The following is a 15,559-nucleotide window of genomic DNA, read 5'->3' as shown; positions in this document are numbered from 1 at the left end:
GCACACAAGGCATAAGACAAACTTTCACAAGAACACACACTCAGAATTTGAATGGCAAATTCCAAATGGCAACAAAACATATCTGTACTCTAGCCGGGAGACAGCAGCTCACTTTCCTTGGTCGTAAAAGGAAGGAGAGAAGGGAGTATTTTCTGTAGTGGTCGCTCGATATGCAATCGTGGAGGGGCTTTCACTCAGGTATGCCCTCTCTGGGAAGCCCTCTATGCCATCCGAATACCCAGGGATGGCTGCGAGAATTTCTGGTGTGGGGGCTAGTTAAAAGGAAAGATAATCAAAGTTAGCTATTGTGAGCCTGGAATAATGGGTCTTATGTGCAGTACATACCTTCTGGGGGCAAACTCCGATAATCCCGAAGTTGTCCATCCCCGAGTTGTGGCGCTGGATGCATGAAGTTATCGGCTGCGACAAAGTCGCCTGGTTGATCAATATCTCGAACAAAATGTGGCATCCTGTTCGCGTGGTTTGTCTCGTGGTACATCCTCATTTGTCGTTTGAAAGCAGTATGAATTGCTCCAAAGCTCCTCTCATGTTGAAAGTCTGCCAGAAACTCAGCTTGGATCTCTTCCTTATTCAAATGTCTCCTTTGCATAAACCAGAATGGTAAGCGCTCCAGGTCCTGGGTTGCCCATCGACGATTGCGGGATCTGGCTTTTTCTCTATCAGCTCTAGCCCCTGGTATGGTATTGATTGCGTCACTTACTAAGTTGAGGTTTATTTATAATTTGGACCTCTATATGTGATTTGTGGGTTGACACGCCTTTTCTCCCGCCATGTGTAGAAGCGCCCGAAGCATTCAATTGATGTGTCGCAGAATATGGAACTCCATCCGGCAGATTGGACCCGCCTGGCCCTTGGCAAACGGCTTCTTCGCTATGTTTCGCTGTCTCTGTGGGGTGAGGGCTTGAAGATGTCTTTGAAGAATTTCGAGATATTGTTTGTGGTTGACGATTTTCGGTCACAGTGTTACCATGAAAGGTGAGACCTGTGTTGTTGACTGGGTCTGTCAGCACTGACACGCGTTCATCATTTTCGTCCCGTAGATCAGTAATTCCTCTTGTACCGTAGCGTCCTATGCCAGTATTGCTCTGGCCTTCCATGGCTTCAGCCCCCGGATTCAGAGGCGTAGGCCTCCCGGTCATTGACTCATGTTCAGCCAGCGTCTCCCTGTCGTTGGATGGGCTCACGATATTCGGCCTTAGTTCTGGGAGGCTATTTTGCCGATCAAAACAGGTCTTGACAAATCCACTGCTCGCCTCCTCAAGGGAGTTTCTGCGGTTTCCACTGTCCTCGCTAGGATTTGTATGCTGACAGGTATGGTTGAAATTCTCTGTTTGTGGATAGGGATGCCCCATCAGGGGCCCTGGTTGGCAACTAAGACTCTGTCGTTTTTCAGAACCTTTCACGGGCATCCACAACGGTGCATCTGGAAGGGTGACTCGCCGACCATTTCGGCTATGTAGCCTTTTCCTCTGGCCCATTCTCATGGGGGCTCTTCCGAGCAGTTTATTCGCCATTATCCTGGAAGCTGGCATTGTTTTCCTACCGTGGAAACTCCGTCTAGTAAGCTTGCCAGGAAGACTACTTCGAAACTTTCTCCTGCGCCACATGCGATGCGCTCTTTTGAGCTCCTTCAGGGATGACCATGCTTTCCCCACGAGAGTCTCTTTATTGGGAACTGCCGCGTACCCTAAACCTTGATCATGCTAGGCCTGCTCCAAAACTAGGCTTGATGGATATGTATTCGAATCTGTTGATTCTTTCCATTTGTTCAAAATATCTTGAAGCGCTCGAGTTCTCTGGTTAGCCTTTCCAATTATCTTATTGTTGACCTCAATCACTATGACTCAGGAATTTGCTGGTCAGTCAAAGCACGATCGTTTTTTGTACCAGATAAGGCCTAAGATAACTCACCTTTTGATGCAAGTTGGTTCGAAATTGCAACCATCTCGGCAGTGAACGACAGTGTATATAACTCTGTTTGGACATCCCTCTTATAGTACCAAGGTTGAATCAATTTCTGTGGTAGGCCGGAAATCATCATATTATGCTGGAAGTCTGACAGCTCCGCAGTTGCGTTGAAGTCATGCAGATAATAATGATAGACTTCGGCTTCCTTGAATTCGATCTTGGATCTGTCTGCATTCAGAAAATCCAGCCAAGTGATGGTCCTCTGCATCGTGCCATTTTCGAGCTGGATGATTTTCGGGCTTGGAGAACCAAAGATGGCGTCTATCCCTTCCATAAGATTGACACTGATCATCGGGGCATTGTAAACGACCGCGAGGCTCGCATTTTTTTCAAATTGATCCAATATGTCCTGGGATTCTTCTAGGGTGAGGCAAAGTCTTTCTTGCAGCGGTTGGAACTGCTCCAGGAGACTTTCTCTTAGCTCCAGGAAATTGCCTCCTGGGCGGTGATTTAGGCTTTGATTTTTTTCGGAGAACATAGATTCAGTCTTGCGACTGCTGGAGTCTTAATCGTGGCGGTTGGCTGTAGGCTCGTGACGATCGTGGTATTCGTCTAGAAAGTCATAGAGATCAGCAGGTGTTGGTGCCTTACATCGAGATTCGTTGCCTACCTTGTGGGACCAGAGAAGATGTGGTGGGTATGAGGCGGAGAAAAAAAGTTATTTTCTCAGAAGTCGATGATGAGTAGGAAATTTATAGCCCATGAATCTCTGGTCACGGAAGATGACCGGCTCTGAAAAGCATAGGAAATCACAGGCCAGTCTATTTGACATGGCTATGCCGAAGCCATAATCCCAACGTTGGCAGCACGATTAGATCGGTTTGCTGATGATGAAGCACTGAAAGCAACGTTGAAACATCAATGGCACTGTTGAAAGATCTTATACACATCACGCTCCAAAGATTATGACTGCCGATATGCTGTTCTGGGAGTATCTGCTGCCCTGATCTCGCGACGTCAATGGGGCCTTATTGTGAAGATAGATCGCACTTTCTCGGGGCTGCTTATAATATGCAGTCGCTCAGCCGCGGCTGGCACCTCCTCTCGCACTTCGAAAGCATTTTCTTTGCATTATATATCTGATCGTCGAGGAGTTTGACGCAGATCTGATCATTTGCTCAAGCGTATGTCCAAATGCGGGAGATATTCTTGAAACGCTGAGTTCAGATGGTGTAACCCGCTTTCCGACACACATTTCAGAGACTACAGGTAACGAGGTCAATAACGTAAAATTAAATGGGAAGTTGAATGTTTACAGTACATAGAGGTCTCTTTTGCTTGGGCTGACCATGCTCAGGTACATGCCGCAATTCACTAAGGTCCCGAACATAAATCGGACCGGCCCACACACCACGCCTCACGGAAACTCAATCTGCAAGAAATGCATCACCTCTGAGATCAAGTCCTCCTCGATACATCCAATGAGTCTCTTTATCACGTCAATGGGTATCATGGATCGTTCTTGTAGTCGTGTGCGGAGAGAGAGCTCGGGTAAATGAGGATGAGAGGAAACAGCCTGCTGTGACTGCACTTGCACCATGCTTGACTTCGGGAGGATTTTCTGTAGGAATTCAAAGAGACGACAGAGACTCTCTGCGCCATAGTTGTCGCCGACGCGAAGGCAGAATTCGATGGCAGCACAATTCTTCTCAAGCAGACTATCCCTGTCTTGGGCCAAGCGATGAACAGCGGCGTGGCGAATGCCGGCGATCGAATGGCGCAAGTTCTGAACAGTGGTGATATTTTCACCATGTTGCTCCGACGAGATCTTCGATCGGTTTCTAGCTAAGAATTTGAAGAACATGTGCAGCTCCAGTGCCTCGGGGCATGTCCATCCAACGGCCAAAGACTGAGGTTGAAGCCATTTTTGAACAAATCGGAAAGCGGAATGCTCGAGGTGGCGTTGCAGCGTTTGGAGGATCAAATGTTGTGCTCGAAAAGGGATAGGCGTCATATGAAGTCCTAGGATGGGAAACAAAATCTCTATAAACTCTATCGATCATAATTAGCGAAGGCACTCTAGTCTCTTGTTTCAGCTTACCCTTAGCTTTCAGTCCCCGGCTCTGTTTCAAAAAGGATTTCAAGGACCTTCGACAGTCAATTTTGGAATTATTCAGTTTCGAGAGGATCGCGAGGTGATTTACCGGTAGCTGATTGACTGTGGAGACCATGGATGCTGGTCAGTGGCGGAGTCTCTATTGGGGCGCGACGAAATCATGTTCCGACGACGGACTCGGCGTCGACATCTCTTCATCGATGGTACCTCGGCCGGCTTGTGGGCGTGGGTACACGAAGTACCCTGGTCATCCTGTACAGGCAAGTGAAATAAAGATTTGGGCGGCATGACGCGCTGCAGTGACTGCGACTTGCAACGGAAAATATGCCGGCTAGGCTGAGGAAAATCATTTTCTCTCACGGGGCGAGAACAAAAATTTTGCAGGCGAAAAATTCTGCGGATGGGCAAGCGAGTTGCCAAGGCGAGTCTTCCATGGAATGACTCTACATATTAGCTGCGTGAAAACCGTTTCACATCGTTGAGCAATGTTGAGACCAATGATTTGCGAATTGATTGGCTACGGTGCGACCGAATATTGGCAGACTTCTGGAGCCACAAGAAATTAAGCTGCTACGGCGAATAGCCCATGGCATGCCACTTCGGTCTACATCTCATACAAAATTGCGCGAAAGGCCGTTTCACCATTGTCAACAACGTTGATGAGGCAAATGATTTGTCACGCATCGCATCATACCGACCACGGCTCCAGGTGGATCCAGCCACTCCACCCGCTCTCCAACCCGAACTCTTGAAAATTCTTATTTCAACGTTGATAAACCGCCTCAACACCCACGAAATTAGGGTCGCCCGGTGCAAATTTGAAGTCAAAATCTCTGGACTCGGCAAAATGTCGCAAGTGGTCGCTGCCGAAACCCCTACTCAGAATAGCATAAAAGACGCTCTTTTCCCGTCAAAATGAAGAGCAGGACTTTCCTCCTCACACTCCGGGCCTCGCAGCCTTGGAGTGTCTTTTGCAGGTAAGATCTGCGTTACCAAGTACTCTTCGCAGGACGGGCTCTGCGTGATCAAGTGTGCCTCGCGGGACGAGCTCCGCGTCAACAAGTGTGCCTCGCAGGGGGACGCTGCGAAACCAAGGAAGACCCGCAGGAGACCGCTGCGATACCAAGTTCTCCGCAGGAGACCGCTGCGTCACCAAGTTCTCCGCAGGAGAGTGCTGCGTCAAAAAGTTCTCCCTCACAGCCCATGAGCCCTGTGATTGTAAAAACGTGCTCCCTCACAGCCCATGAGCCCTGTGGTTGTAAAAACGCGCTCCCTCACAGCCCATGAGCCCTGTGATTGTAAAAACGTGCTCCCTCACAGCCCATGAGCCCTGTGATTGTAAAAACGCGCTCCCTCACAGCCCATGAGCCCTGTGATTGTAAAAACGTGCTCCCTCACAGCCCATGAGCCCTGTGACTGTAAAAATGTGCTCCCTCGCAGCAATGAGCCCTGCGTTGTAAACCTGTGCTCCGCAGGGACGCCTGCGTTACCAAGAACCTCCGCAGGAGACCGCTGCGACACCAAGTTCTCCCTCACAGCCCTGAGCCCTGTGATTGTATAATCTTGAGCTTCCATGCAGTCTTGAGCCCTGCGTTATCAAATTTGTGCTTGTTAGGCGACCCGTGGCGCCACGGTCCTCGTCCTGATCCTCTGGCGATTGCAGGCACCTCTTCGTGGTGTCAGAGACTAGTATTCGGGGGGGTCCTCGAAGAAGCCAAGACCTGCTCCAAACAACCGATAGAAATCAAGAATCCAATGAGACATGGTCTAGAATGACTTCAGCATTGTATGTAGATGCCACCGTGCATGGCTCTGGTTCGAAAAACGCACTTTGTAGCGCTCCATCCACGCCCTGAGCTTCGAGAATGCATATTCTCTTCCACGTAGTGTGAATTAGAGCATCGAGTCATGGCTGATAGCTGGGAGGCCATTCTGAGTGGCGGCTGAAATCCAAAGTAATCCATTGGTGTGAATGCTTGTCTCTGCTGGCTAGCAGTGGCAGCAGACTTTGTTCGTATGTAGGGAGATGCGGATTTTCGACGGTGAGTGGGTGGTGGGTTGGTGTTTTGATGGTTTTGATATTTTGATGCGTGAACGTGCTGATGTGTTGGTTTGTTGAGGTGTTGATGACAAGGGCATGTTGATGGTGAGGACGTATTGATGGTGAGGGCTGGAGGTGAGTCACGGTTGAGAATTGGTTATGATGGTGAAGGGACCGAACATGTGAATCGTTGCAGTGCGGGTGACTCCCGGGCGGTGAAGTGGCGGCCAACGGTAAATCCCCGTCATCGTGGGGATCTTTGTTCCCTCACGAATGCAAAAGTTGATAAACAGTGCGAAATGATGATTTCTTCAGATAGAATTCGATATTGTAGTACATATGCCGGTCGGTTTTTTATATGAATTCCTCTCGGCTCAAAATTCATCGCATAGCCTTTAGCGATATTCTATTTCTGATGCAGGATCGCTATGTACATGCAGCTTAATAGCCGATAAATATATATCGCTAGATCAGCGATATTATGTACATTATCGGCGGTGAAATCGGGAACAGACCACCAAACTAACAGGGATAGAAAGTTTAACTCTTCCGAGCATATTTCATTTATCATTTTGTGTCGGCCTGATCGAATGAAAGACACTTGTGGAGCTCATAACGTTGATCCGGCTGGATGTATGTGCTGAAGAACGGGCGGGGATGATTATTTGGACAATGGTGGTCATGATTAGGCAAAATTCGTGCGCCAGCACCTCTCATTGCGTGGTCTAATGGAATTTGCTGCTTTGGCTTTCTAATAACGGCCCGGGTTCGATTCCTGCGGGATACATTCAGATGACTCTTCTTCAGAAAGACGGATTAAAACCTGCTTGATTTTTCGGGTGATCTCGTGTTTTCTACGGTTATTTTTACCTCTTGGCTACATCGCGTCGACAATGAAACCACATTTCATAGTCGCTTGAGCATGCCGATCAAGCAGCATCCGTCGGTACTCAGACGCGTGCCACAGGCGACGAGACCGTGCACTGACGCGTCGCAGCGTCTCGCGCCGGGCGCATGTGATATTTTCACATGAATAGAAACATGATGGCTGCGTTTGAGTCAACAATTACGTTTAACTATCCACGAGCTATCACAAACCCACCTGGCATCTTTAGAGTAATAGTTGGGAAATTTGAGCGCCGCGATAATTAACTGGCCGTACTTTACGAGGTTGCTTCTGCTGATGAATTCGTGGCGTTCGGTAATGACATTGAGAAGGGAACAATCGATCGGCTTGCTGCTGCCTTTGGGAGGAAACAGTCAGCTTCATATCAGCGATCTGGCAAAATGGTCGGTTGGTCATCTAAATTTCTTTCGCTGATGAGAACGTACTGACCGGCTTTGAATCGCCGTCTTCACTGGGACACAGCCAAAGGAATATGCTGTAGGTCACATTTGATCTAGCACCGGTTATCAGCAGCTGGCGCAAGATGTTCGTTCGCAACTCATCGTGCTCATGGCCTAGATGAAATCCCCTGATACTAGCCGCGAACAGCACCCGGTGGTGGGAATGGCCGAAGCAGTGCTACGTTTCACTACTTCTCCATATCAGCAAGACTTCCGGTGGCTAAGGGTGGTACAGACTTGCCGTCAATGTAGTTTCGTATCAGTGAAAGCCAACCAGAGATTTAGCGGGCTTAGCTCGATTACACGTGGACGAGGGCCCAGAATCAATCCGTATCGCTGCAAATGAATGTTGGCACCATCTGCCAATGCATAGCTGTTTCGTCTTTGGTTTTCGTGTGAGAGGTGAATCTTCAAACGTGTCGGGACAAAGTTTCACTGACGGAGAAGCTCATGGTATTTGGTCTGAGGTGAAGTAGTAGCTGACCTGAAAGCGACTGCTCTCATGGAGAGAGACATGGGATAGATCCAGTGCTGCGACCTGGCCTGTCGCTTGCTGAGCTGCAATCAGGGCTTGGCAGAGCTGGCCTAAAGCTCGATTCGTTGCTGGCTGATTTTACACCCGGAGAAAAGAAACCATGGCCTTTCTTGGTGGCCGTCGATGCTAGACTCTTCTTCGGTGTTGTCGAATGCTGCAATGGCTCACTCGGCCTAGTATGGGACCGGCCATGGCTGCCGACGAGGCTCCGGATCGGAGGTCGGCAAGAGATCATAGCTGTCGGAATATGGCAAGTTCTTAATAACCTGATTAATGGCCTTCGATCGGAAAAGGTAATGCTGAAGAGACGAAAACACTTTGGAGACTTACCGTATGGCTAAGCAGAGGGCATCAAGCCTTTCTGAATTAGGTTCGCTAAATGCGCCAGGTGAATTGGCCATTTTCACCACGTCTTCAGAAACAACAAAGGCGCAAGAGTAGTAATATTCAGTGGCTTGACCCATGAGGTTATTGAAGCTGGTTTAGTTTCGAAGACGAGAGGGAACATGGCTCCGTCAGGTCGAGTGTAAAATTGAAGCTCGCCCTATGACGAAAAAGAATCATCAGCAATCCGTACTGAGGAACAGAGAGCCACGAACGGATAGCAATGGTAGGGAAAATGAAATGTAGGATCGGGCGTTGGGAATGGACAGGGGCAAAGCACAAGCGTGACTTACAAGACATTGAGCGACTCGCGATAGAAAGATTGCCATCCTATATAGAGGGTCGTCAGCGCATGATATCTGCCTTAAAAATTGCGGAATGTTTTGAAACTTACGTTCTCAGATATTGCTGTCCGCTGCAGGGAACTGTATAAAAGATGACATCTATTTATCATCAATCATCAGTAGGCAGTTCATGAAGACAACTTGTAACTCACTGTGCTCGCAGCTTGGGCTATTCGGGATCCAGAAAGGTTCGCTCAATGGGTTATTTGAGGAGTAGCGGAAACGGGGCTGATATCGAGCGTCTTCCGACTTAGCATGATTCTAAATGACTGGGAAACAACACTTACTTGCTGTCTGAAGACTCTATTATTGAGAAAGACTAGGCCATTGCGATATAAAAGGTCAGCTTATTTCATTGCATGATTTGGAGGTCAATCCATACCAAAGAGTAGCCGCGAAGACGAATCACGATCGACATTCTTTGGTCCAAAATCAAAAAGGAATGCTTGCGAACGACTCTTCAGCGGGCGAAGGATCGGGTATTTATAATTATCCAGCCAGGCATTCAGTCTGCTTCAATGAGATCACCATTGTGAATTGTGAGGGCGTAAACACAAACTACTCTTAAATTGCAGCCAGTTCAACATTTGGTTATTCATCTGACACAACATTTGAACACAACATTCGGAGACATCGCATTTTTCCTGGCGACTCGATATATGCAATTTCTTTTCTCACTGTTGGCACCGTTTCAACAGTGGTGAGCATGCCGCAGGAAAGCATCGATGACCCGTTTCAACATTCACCACCATGGGCTCGTACGTTATTGCGACAGGTGAGACGGCGGCATATCACGCCATTTAATTTCACCCACTAATGATGGGCACGATACCCTACCTAATGAACACCTCATCAAAGACAGGCAAAAACCATGCCATATTGCGGCCCTGGATCTCTACCAGCCAAACGGCATGTTTTTTCAGTGCCTATCGTATATCGGAGAAAAGGAAGCACACCTACACAATATCAAGTAGATACAAGCTATAGTACAGCGCGGGACTGATTCACACAGCCCCATCTCACAACAGTCCCTTGTATAGTGGGTCAGATATTAGGTCGATTACGTTTTCGTAGAACAAACCTCTGCGATCAGCCTCATCTTTGCAAAGGCATTACCCACTCCAATCTCCTGGGAACAAAGTGGATGGGGGAAAGTGGGTACTACAACAAGGAAATATAAGCCAATTAGTGCCATCAATGGCTCACATGCGTGCAAGTCGACTATGAAATGATTGGTGGATATTTGGCCATGGCCCCCAGGAGCCTGTGGGTCGTAAATATTGATGCGATCATTGGATACTAATAACAGATCGGAGGAAAGAATGAGCCAATCGGTGCTATGAATAATCCAGGTCTGCCACAAAGCCCCCGTAGAAATGATTGGCCCAAATTTGGCTGTGAGCTCCTGGGAGCCTGAGCCTACCATAACCTCCCATAATTGGATAAGGCTGATACAATTATGTCCACAATGTACCCACGTCTTCTCTCCTTTAAACCCGAGATAGAGACGACATTAAGAATTGGCCGTTGAAATTCAGGTGTAGTATTTGCGGATGTATTCAAAATACAAGAATTTTTTGTAGACCAGGTCACAGTATATCGTAAAATTCATGGAGGATTCAATCGGAGTATAAGACGCACAGCCCGACCGGGTTTCTTACGAGAACCCTACTAGAAATCGTGGTTCAAAAAATGTACTTTATCAATTACGAATGAAATTGAAATGAGATAGTATCTGGAGTTTCTGGTGACAGTGTCTCATGGCCATCAAATAGAGCATTGTTTACGGCGCAATGAATAGTCCCTCGTCATCCATGTTCAGATCACTGGTGCATTTTGGCCTGTTCTAGCTCTCCCATTGCCTTATTATACTAATTGTACAGGGTCCATGAATAATTGCGCAGACGTTCGAATTCAGAAATGAGATCCTGTTGCTGATTTTCAAGTAGCGATACCTGCTCCTCGCTTTGGTAAAATAGATGATAGAATCGTGTTATTGCTTGGTTTCGTCTTGGATATTCAAGAAAAGCTATTCGGAATTAGTAGGAATATTTTGATTGTACATAACAGACTCACGATAGCGCCTGGAGCGGAAATAATAGGCGAGGGCCGTGGATGGCACGTATCTGTCGGGGGTCATTTCGCAGGTTTCCTTTGCGGGTGCACGCCAGCCGGGGTTCCAATGGGTTACGATGGTTACAGATTCGACTGCACGTTGGATACTTATACCCTGGCTGAGGAGTCACAGGATACCTTATTTCTGCATACTTCCCATCCTACTCCCAGGATTCAAGTCGCGCTTCCTCGAGCCCCGAGCCCATTCCTGTGGTAAAAGAATTGCAAAGAGTTTTTTCAAGAGAGATGACGTAAAAGAGCAAGGGAAATGTATCCTTCTGTTTGTGTGCTATCGTATTATTGTCCCCCATCAATACTGAGCTATGAGCGGTCCTCCTATGAAGTTAGACGCGAAATCCACACTCTTGTATACGCCGAGACTAGAAACCTAGATGCAGACTGCAACTGTTCAGTCTAGAGCCATGCAATACATTCACAAGTGTTAATGTAGCCAGTAAAATGCATCAAATATGATTATGAAGTAAGGGGTGAGGATTTCGCCACTCAACTCGCACGTTTAAAAGTGCTAAGCCGAACCCCTGCCTCCTCTTGAGCACACACAATGCGGAGTCTCTTCGCACATCCGTTGATTAACTGCACTCACCCTTTTAATTTATCGCTTTATTCAGGCTGCTTGTTACATACGGGCCTCTATGTTTAAGTGAATGCTTCCGTGCAGCACCTTCGGTGCTAGCTAGGAATGGACCTGTCATTATGTGAGATAAGTTGCGCGCTCAGAATTGCCGATAATAGCCAAAAAGCTCATTAATAGATCGAACGGAAAGAAGGAACAACCTCATTTTTATGGCTTTTCCACTCCACTATTCTCTTGAAGATTCTGATTTGTTGATTCAGAGCAAGAAGGGATGTATTTGTGAGTCTTGAAAAGCCTTCATTATCTGACACACTCTCTTCCCAGTACACTCAACGGCAGCTCATTCATTTTGATGTCTGCAGAAGCTGGGAAATTTGACACCGAAAACACTTAGTCGAGGCTCTCTAAAGTATTCTGCTTCTTGTTCCTGATGCTTCCGCCTCCACTGCAAGATGTCGCTAATAGGGACATGACGATGTCGTGGTTAATGGCTTTCATTTAAAGAGGTCCGTTCTCCCCTCACATGCCGTCCTCCAAGGTCCATTGTAAATGGAGATCCCACTAAGGATGAATGTGTCATCGATTTATGCAATCGCTGCGGGAGGCTGCTTTTTAGCTCTCTTCCTCATCCAGACCCGAACCACTATGATTGGCTGGATCGAGTCCTGCTCTGTTCTGATCTCTCGGCACCTCACACTTCCTGCTCTTGTCCACAGGCATCGTATTTGGGGCCCCTGGTCCCGGTTGAATGTTCTCATCTACTTTACCTACACTGTGGTCAATATCATTGTGGTATTCTTCCATACACACTCCGTCGCCCAAGCTGGCCGGAGAGCCGGAGAGCTGGCTCTCATCAACCTTATTTTCCCCCTCTCGGCCACTCACCTTGGGTACTTGGCTGACCTTCTGGGTATCACCTGGCACACTTGCTGTAAGATTCACCAGGCAACAGGTTGGATGTCTGTTGCTCTGCTTTCTTTTCACGTGGTTGCAGAATGCCAGAGCCGGGGATTCAGTTTTCCTCTTGGGGCAATACGTAACATATTTACCCTAATTGTAAGTTTCCTTCTCGCTGTCATGAATTCAGGACTAACGCTGATAGGGGTCAATTTCCTTGGCCACACTTGCCCTCACCTCGCTCCCCTGGCTTCGTCGACGGTGCTATGAAGTCTTCCTCCGAAGCCACCAAGCCCTGACTGCTCTCTTTTTATATGGCACGTGGCAACATCTTCCAGACCAGAGTCGCTTGCCAAGATTGTACCTTTACGTGCCGCTGGTAATTCTGGCCCTGACTACATTCCTGGAGGTTGTCAACTTATGTTACACGAACGGGCTATTTTCGGGCCACGGTGCTCCTCGGGCCTTTGTATCCTTCACCCCAGAAAGATCTCTGACATATCCTAAGCTAAGAAAAGCGGCCCAGATTCGTCTGGTTCTGCCCCGATCTATCAAGATCGATGCGGGCCAGTATATCAACCTGTGGATGCCGTCCGCCGGATCTTGGTCGTGGCTTCAAACACACCCTTTCATAGTCACATCGTGGTCGCGCGGAAGACATGACACGATTGAGTTATTTGTGCAGCCACGCAGTGGCATGACATCAGACCTACTGAGTCTTGCCGCTGGCGCTCCTGGCTATCCGGTACCATTCCTGGCCATGTTCACAGGACCACATGGTACCAGTGAGATTGTTGACGGGTATGAAACCGTGCTACTGATTGCGAGTGGTTTTGGGATCGCCGCAACAATTCCGTATCTGAAGAAGATGATACATGGCTATAATACCTGCACACTTCATGTCCGTCGGCTCCATTTAGTGTGGCAGATAGAATCAATTGGTGAGAAGACCCTTCCGTTTCCAGTCAGCCAGCACCAGCACTAACAAATTAGAAATGGTCAGCGCAGCCGAGGACCTGCTCAACCCCCTCCTGGAGGACGATATTATAGATAAAGGCTATGTATGTCACCGGCTTCAAAATGGAAACTTTGTTTAGTATTGACGAAAATACGTATACAGATTCTCAGCATTTCAATCTACGTCGAAAAAGGGCTTGCTCATGATAAGACGCCAATAGGAAAACATGAAAGAGCCTGCTTTTACCAAGGTGTACCTGATTATGACAACATAGTCTCGCTCGAGGCATCGGGAGACCAGATCGAGAGGCTACCGAACATTCGCGATGAGCAAGGCCGGACCTTAGTGATGGGTAAGTGACCATACTGTAGCCTGGCTTTATTTTATCGTATACTAATTTCTTTCTAGTTTCAGCAGCAGGTAGTCTCAGAGACCAGATCCGAAAGACCGTCAAGGGTTTTTTGCATCGTGGCGTCAGGCTTTCGGAGCTGGAATACCAGCCGGAGTAATGAAATGATAGGGAGTTCGCATGGAGCAAACGCAATGAGTAGTCCCGAGAATATGATGCTAGTTGGAGTCTCTTTCTATGCACTTGAAAAAGTAGTAAAAATGTGATCTTTGGGCACTTTAAATGCGATCTACGATGGACAGACTTGCCGATTTGATCTCTGAATCTCCCTGGTCAGCCAATTTAAATGAGCTACTTGGTCAATCATGAATTGAATAGGGCCAGGCATTGCACTGAAAAACAGCGGCTAGACCTTGATTAATGATGCAATTAATTTAAAACTTTTCTATCAACATCAAAATGGGTATTATTTAATAGCAGACAGAACAAAAGCTTGAACCATGGGAACAGGAAGATCGTCAGTTACCGTACCCTGCATGAATTTTTTTCATCGGTCGAATCTGCGGTGGCCGACAAAGCAGAGGGTGACAGTATGGAAATTTGGCTTCTGCTTTAATCGTTCTTCATGGGTCCTGGAGTGTACGAGTAGAATGTGCGAGCAGAGATCAACGCGAACCACGCAAGTCCGATGAGATTCCCTGGGCAGCATGGAATTTCCGTCAACAGTCGTTGCTAGATATCATTAGTACCGTTTGAAAGAACTGTATTGGAAAAAAACCGAGGGAAACAAACCTCTTTCAGCTCCTCAAATGTGCTTGCCGAGGTCGTCGCGCAGAGAAATTCGATCGCAGCCGGGCAATTTCTCCAGCGGTCGAGATTATCAATGCCTACAGCCCCATCTTCTTTGACATATTTTTGCATCAATTCCATCATAATTCTCGAGACTGGCGCCAGATTACTGGCATCGACTGTACCTCTTTGCCGGAACACACAGCAATCGATCCGTGCTACAGTGCCTTGTTAGGTTGGATTGACTTGGGAGGTAGTAATGGAATGAACTTGCCGATTTTGACGTGCCCATTTAGATTCACGAGGACGCTAGAGCAGTCCAGAGATGTGTGATGGAAGTTGTTTGCCACGAGGTATAACAGCCCGTCGATGAACTGTGCCAGATCAGTCATTTGGTCATGTGGCAGACAGGTGGAAAGAAATGAGGAACGAACCTGAGACATAATGGCTGCCAGCTCCTGCTCGTCTGGGAAGGCTTTACAAGCGACGATATGATCCAAAACGAGAGGGTCGAAATCCCCCAGTGTGTACAGAAGTTCCGGAGTGCGAAAACACTCCCGAATGGAGGCCAGGTTCCTATGGCGCATGGAGCGGAGGAACCGCAGAATCTTGTCAGCGTCCTCGATTGGATACTGGCGCACCGCCCAGATGCCGCGGTCTCCAGATGATCTAACACATACCGCGACAGGGCCAGCTAAGTCACAATCGTAGTATTTTCTGAAAGTACCCCAAGGAGATTCGTCTCGGACTGTCAGGCCCGAACCGATAATGCTCTGCCACTGCATAGTCTCCTGGCGAGGCGAGCTTTGTGGCATCAATCGAGTTTTCTTGCCGGTGTGCTCCGAAGTTGAGGAAGTGATGGACCTCTTTCCAGGTGCGGGTCCTAGATGGAGAGGTTGTGGACCGGGCTCGAGGTCAGTCACCGGTGATACTTCTGCTCGGGTTTGCGGCTGGGGGAGCAATGCAACTTGAGCGGCCTGGATTCTTGTCACTCTTTTTTCGCCGAGTTTTCGCATTATGGAAGGAATTTGGCCAAAGAGTTGAAAGCAGAAAGAGGAGCGTGAAACGCAAAGAGAGAATTGGTCAGTTTAAATGGGTATTTCGTACGGGTGGAACACTAGGGTGTTGGATCACATCTTCACCGGCAAAGAAACGCAGTG

The 15,559-nt window shown here is 47.9% G+C and overlaps 4 protein-coding genes across 4 annotated transcripts; 1 reads left to right on the top strand and 3 right to left on the bottom strand.

Annotated features, from left to right (window-relative positions):
* Positions 1-108: 108 nt before the first annotated feature.
* On the bottom strand, positions 109-499 carry N7481_008589 (uncharacterized protein; the record flags this gene model as incomplete). The annotated part of the gene is made up of 2 exons (XM_057267808.1): positions 109-272; positions 346-499. 2 exons carry the CDS (start codon positions 497-499, stop codon positions 109-111), a joined length of 318 nt encoding a protein of 105 aa, XP_057118485.1.
* A 315-nt stretch (positions 500-814) lies between these two features.
* Positions 815-1,499, bottom strand: N7481_008588 (uncharacterized protein; the record flags this gene model as incomplete). Its single annotated transcript, XM_057267807.1, has 2 exons — positions 815-932; positions 1,036-1,499. The coding sequence occupies 2 exons, from the start codon at positions 1,497-1,499 to the stop codon at positions 815-817; spliced, it is 582 nt and encodes a 193-aa protein (XP_057118484.1).
* Positions 1,500-11,973: 10,474 nt separating this feature from the next.
* N7481_008587 (ferric reductase family protein) lies at positions 11,974-13,770 on the top strand (the record flags this gene model as incomplete). Its single annotated transcript, XM_057267806.1, has 5 exons — positions 11,974-12,462; positions 12,509-13,244; positions 13,297-13,364; positions 13,424-13,613; positions 13,670-13,770. 5 exons carry the CDS (start codon positions 11,974-11,976, stop codon positions 13,768-13,770), a joined length of 1,584 nt encoding a protein of 527 aa, XP_057118483.1.
* A 452-nt stretch (positions 13,771-14,222) lies between these two features.
* On the bottom strand, positions 14,223-15,415 carry N7481_008586 (uncharacterized protein; the record flags this gene model as incomplete). Its single annotated transcript, XM_057267805.1, has 4 exons — positions 14,223-14,342; positions 14,403-14,617; positions 14,674-14,773; positions 14,834-15,415. 4 exons carry the CDS (start codon positions 15,413-15,415, stop codon positions 14,223-14,225), a joined length of 1,017 nt encoding a protein of 338 aa, XP_057118482.1.
* Positions 15,416-15,559: the final 144 nt, after the last annotated feature.

This window comes from Penicillium waksmanii (genome assembly GCF_028829765.1).
Source record: "Penicillium waksmanii strain IBT 27052 chromosome Unknown utg000008l:1.0-5622682.0:1.0-5626561.0, whole genome shotgun sequence".
Classification (NCBI taxonomy): domain Eukaryota; kingdom Fungi; phylum Ascomycota; class Eurotiomycetes; order Eurotiales; family Aspergillaceae; genus Penicillium; species Penicillium waksmanii.
Note: the sequence above shows the minus strand (reverse complement) of the source record. Positions and strands in the feature narration are given on the sequence as shown.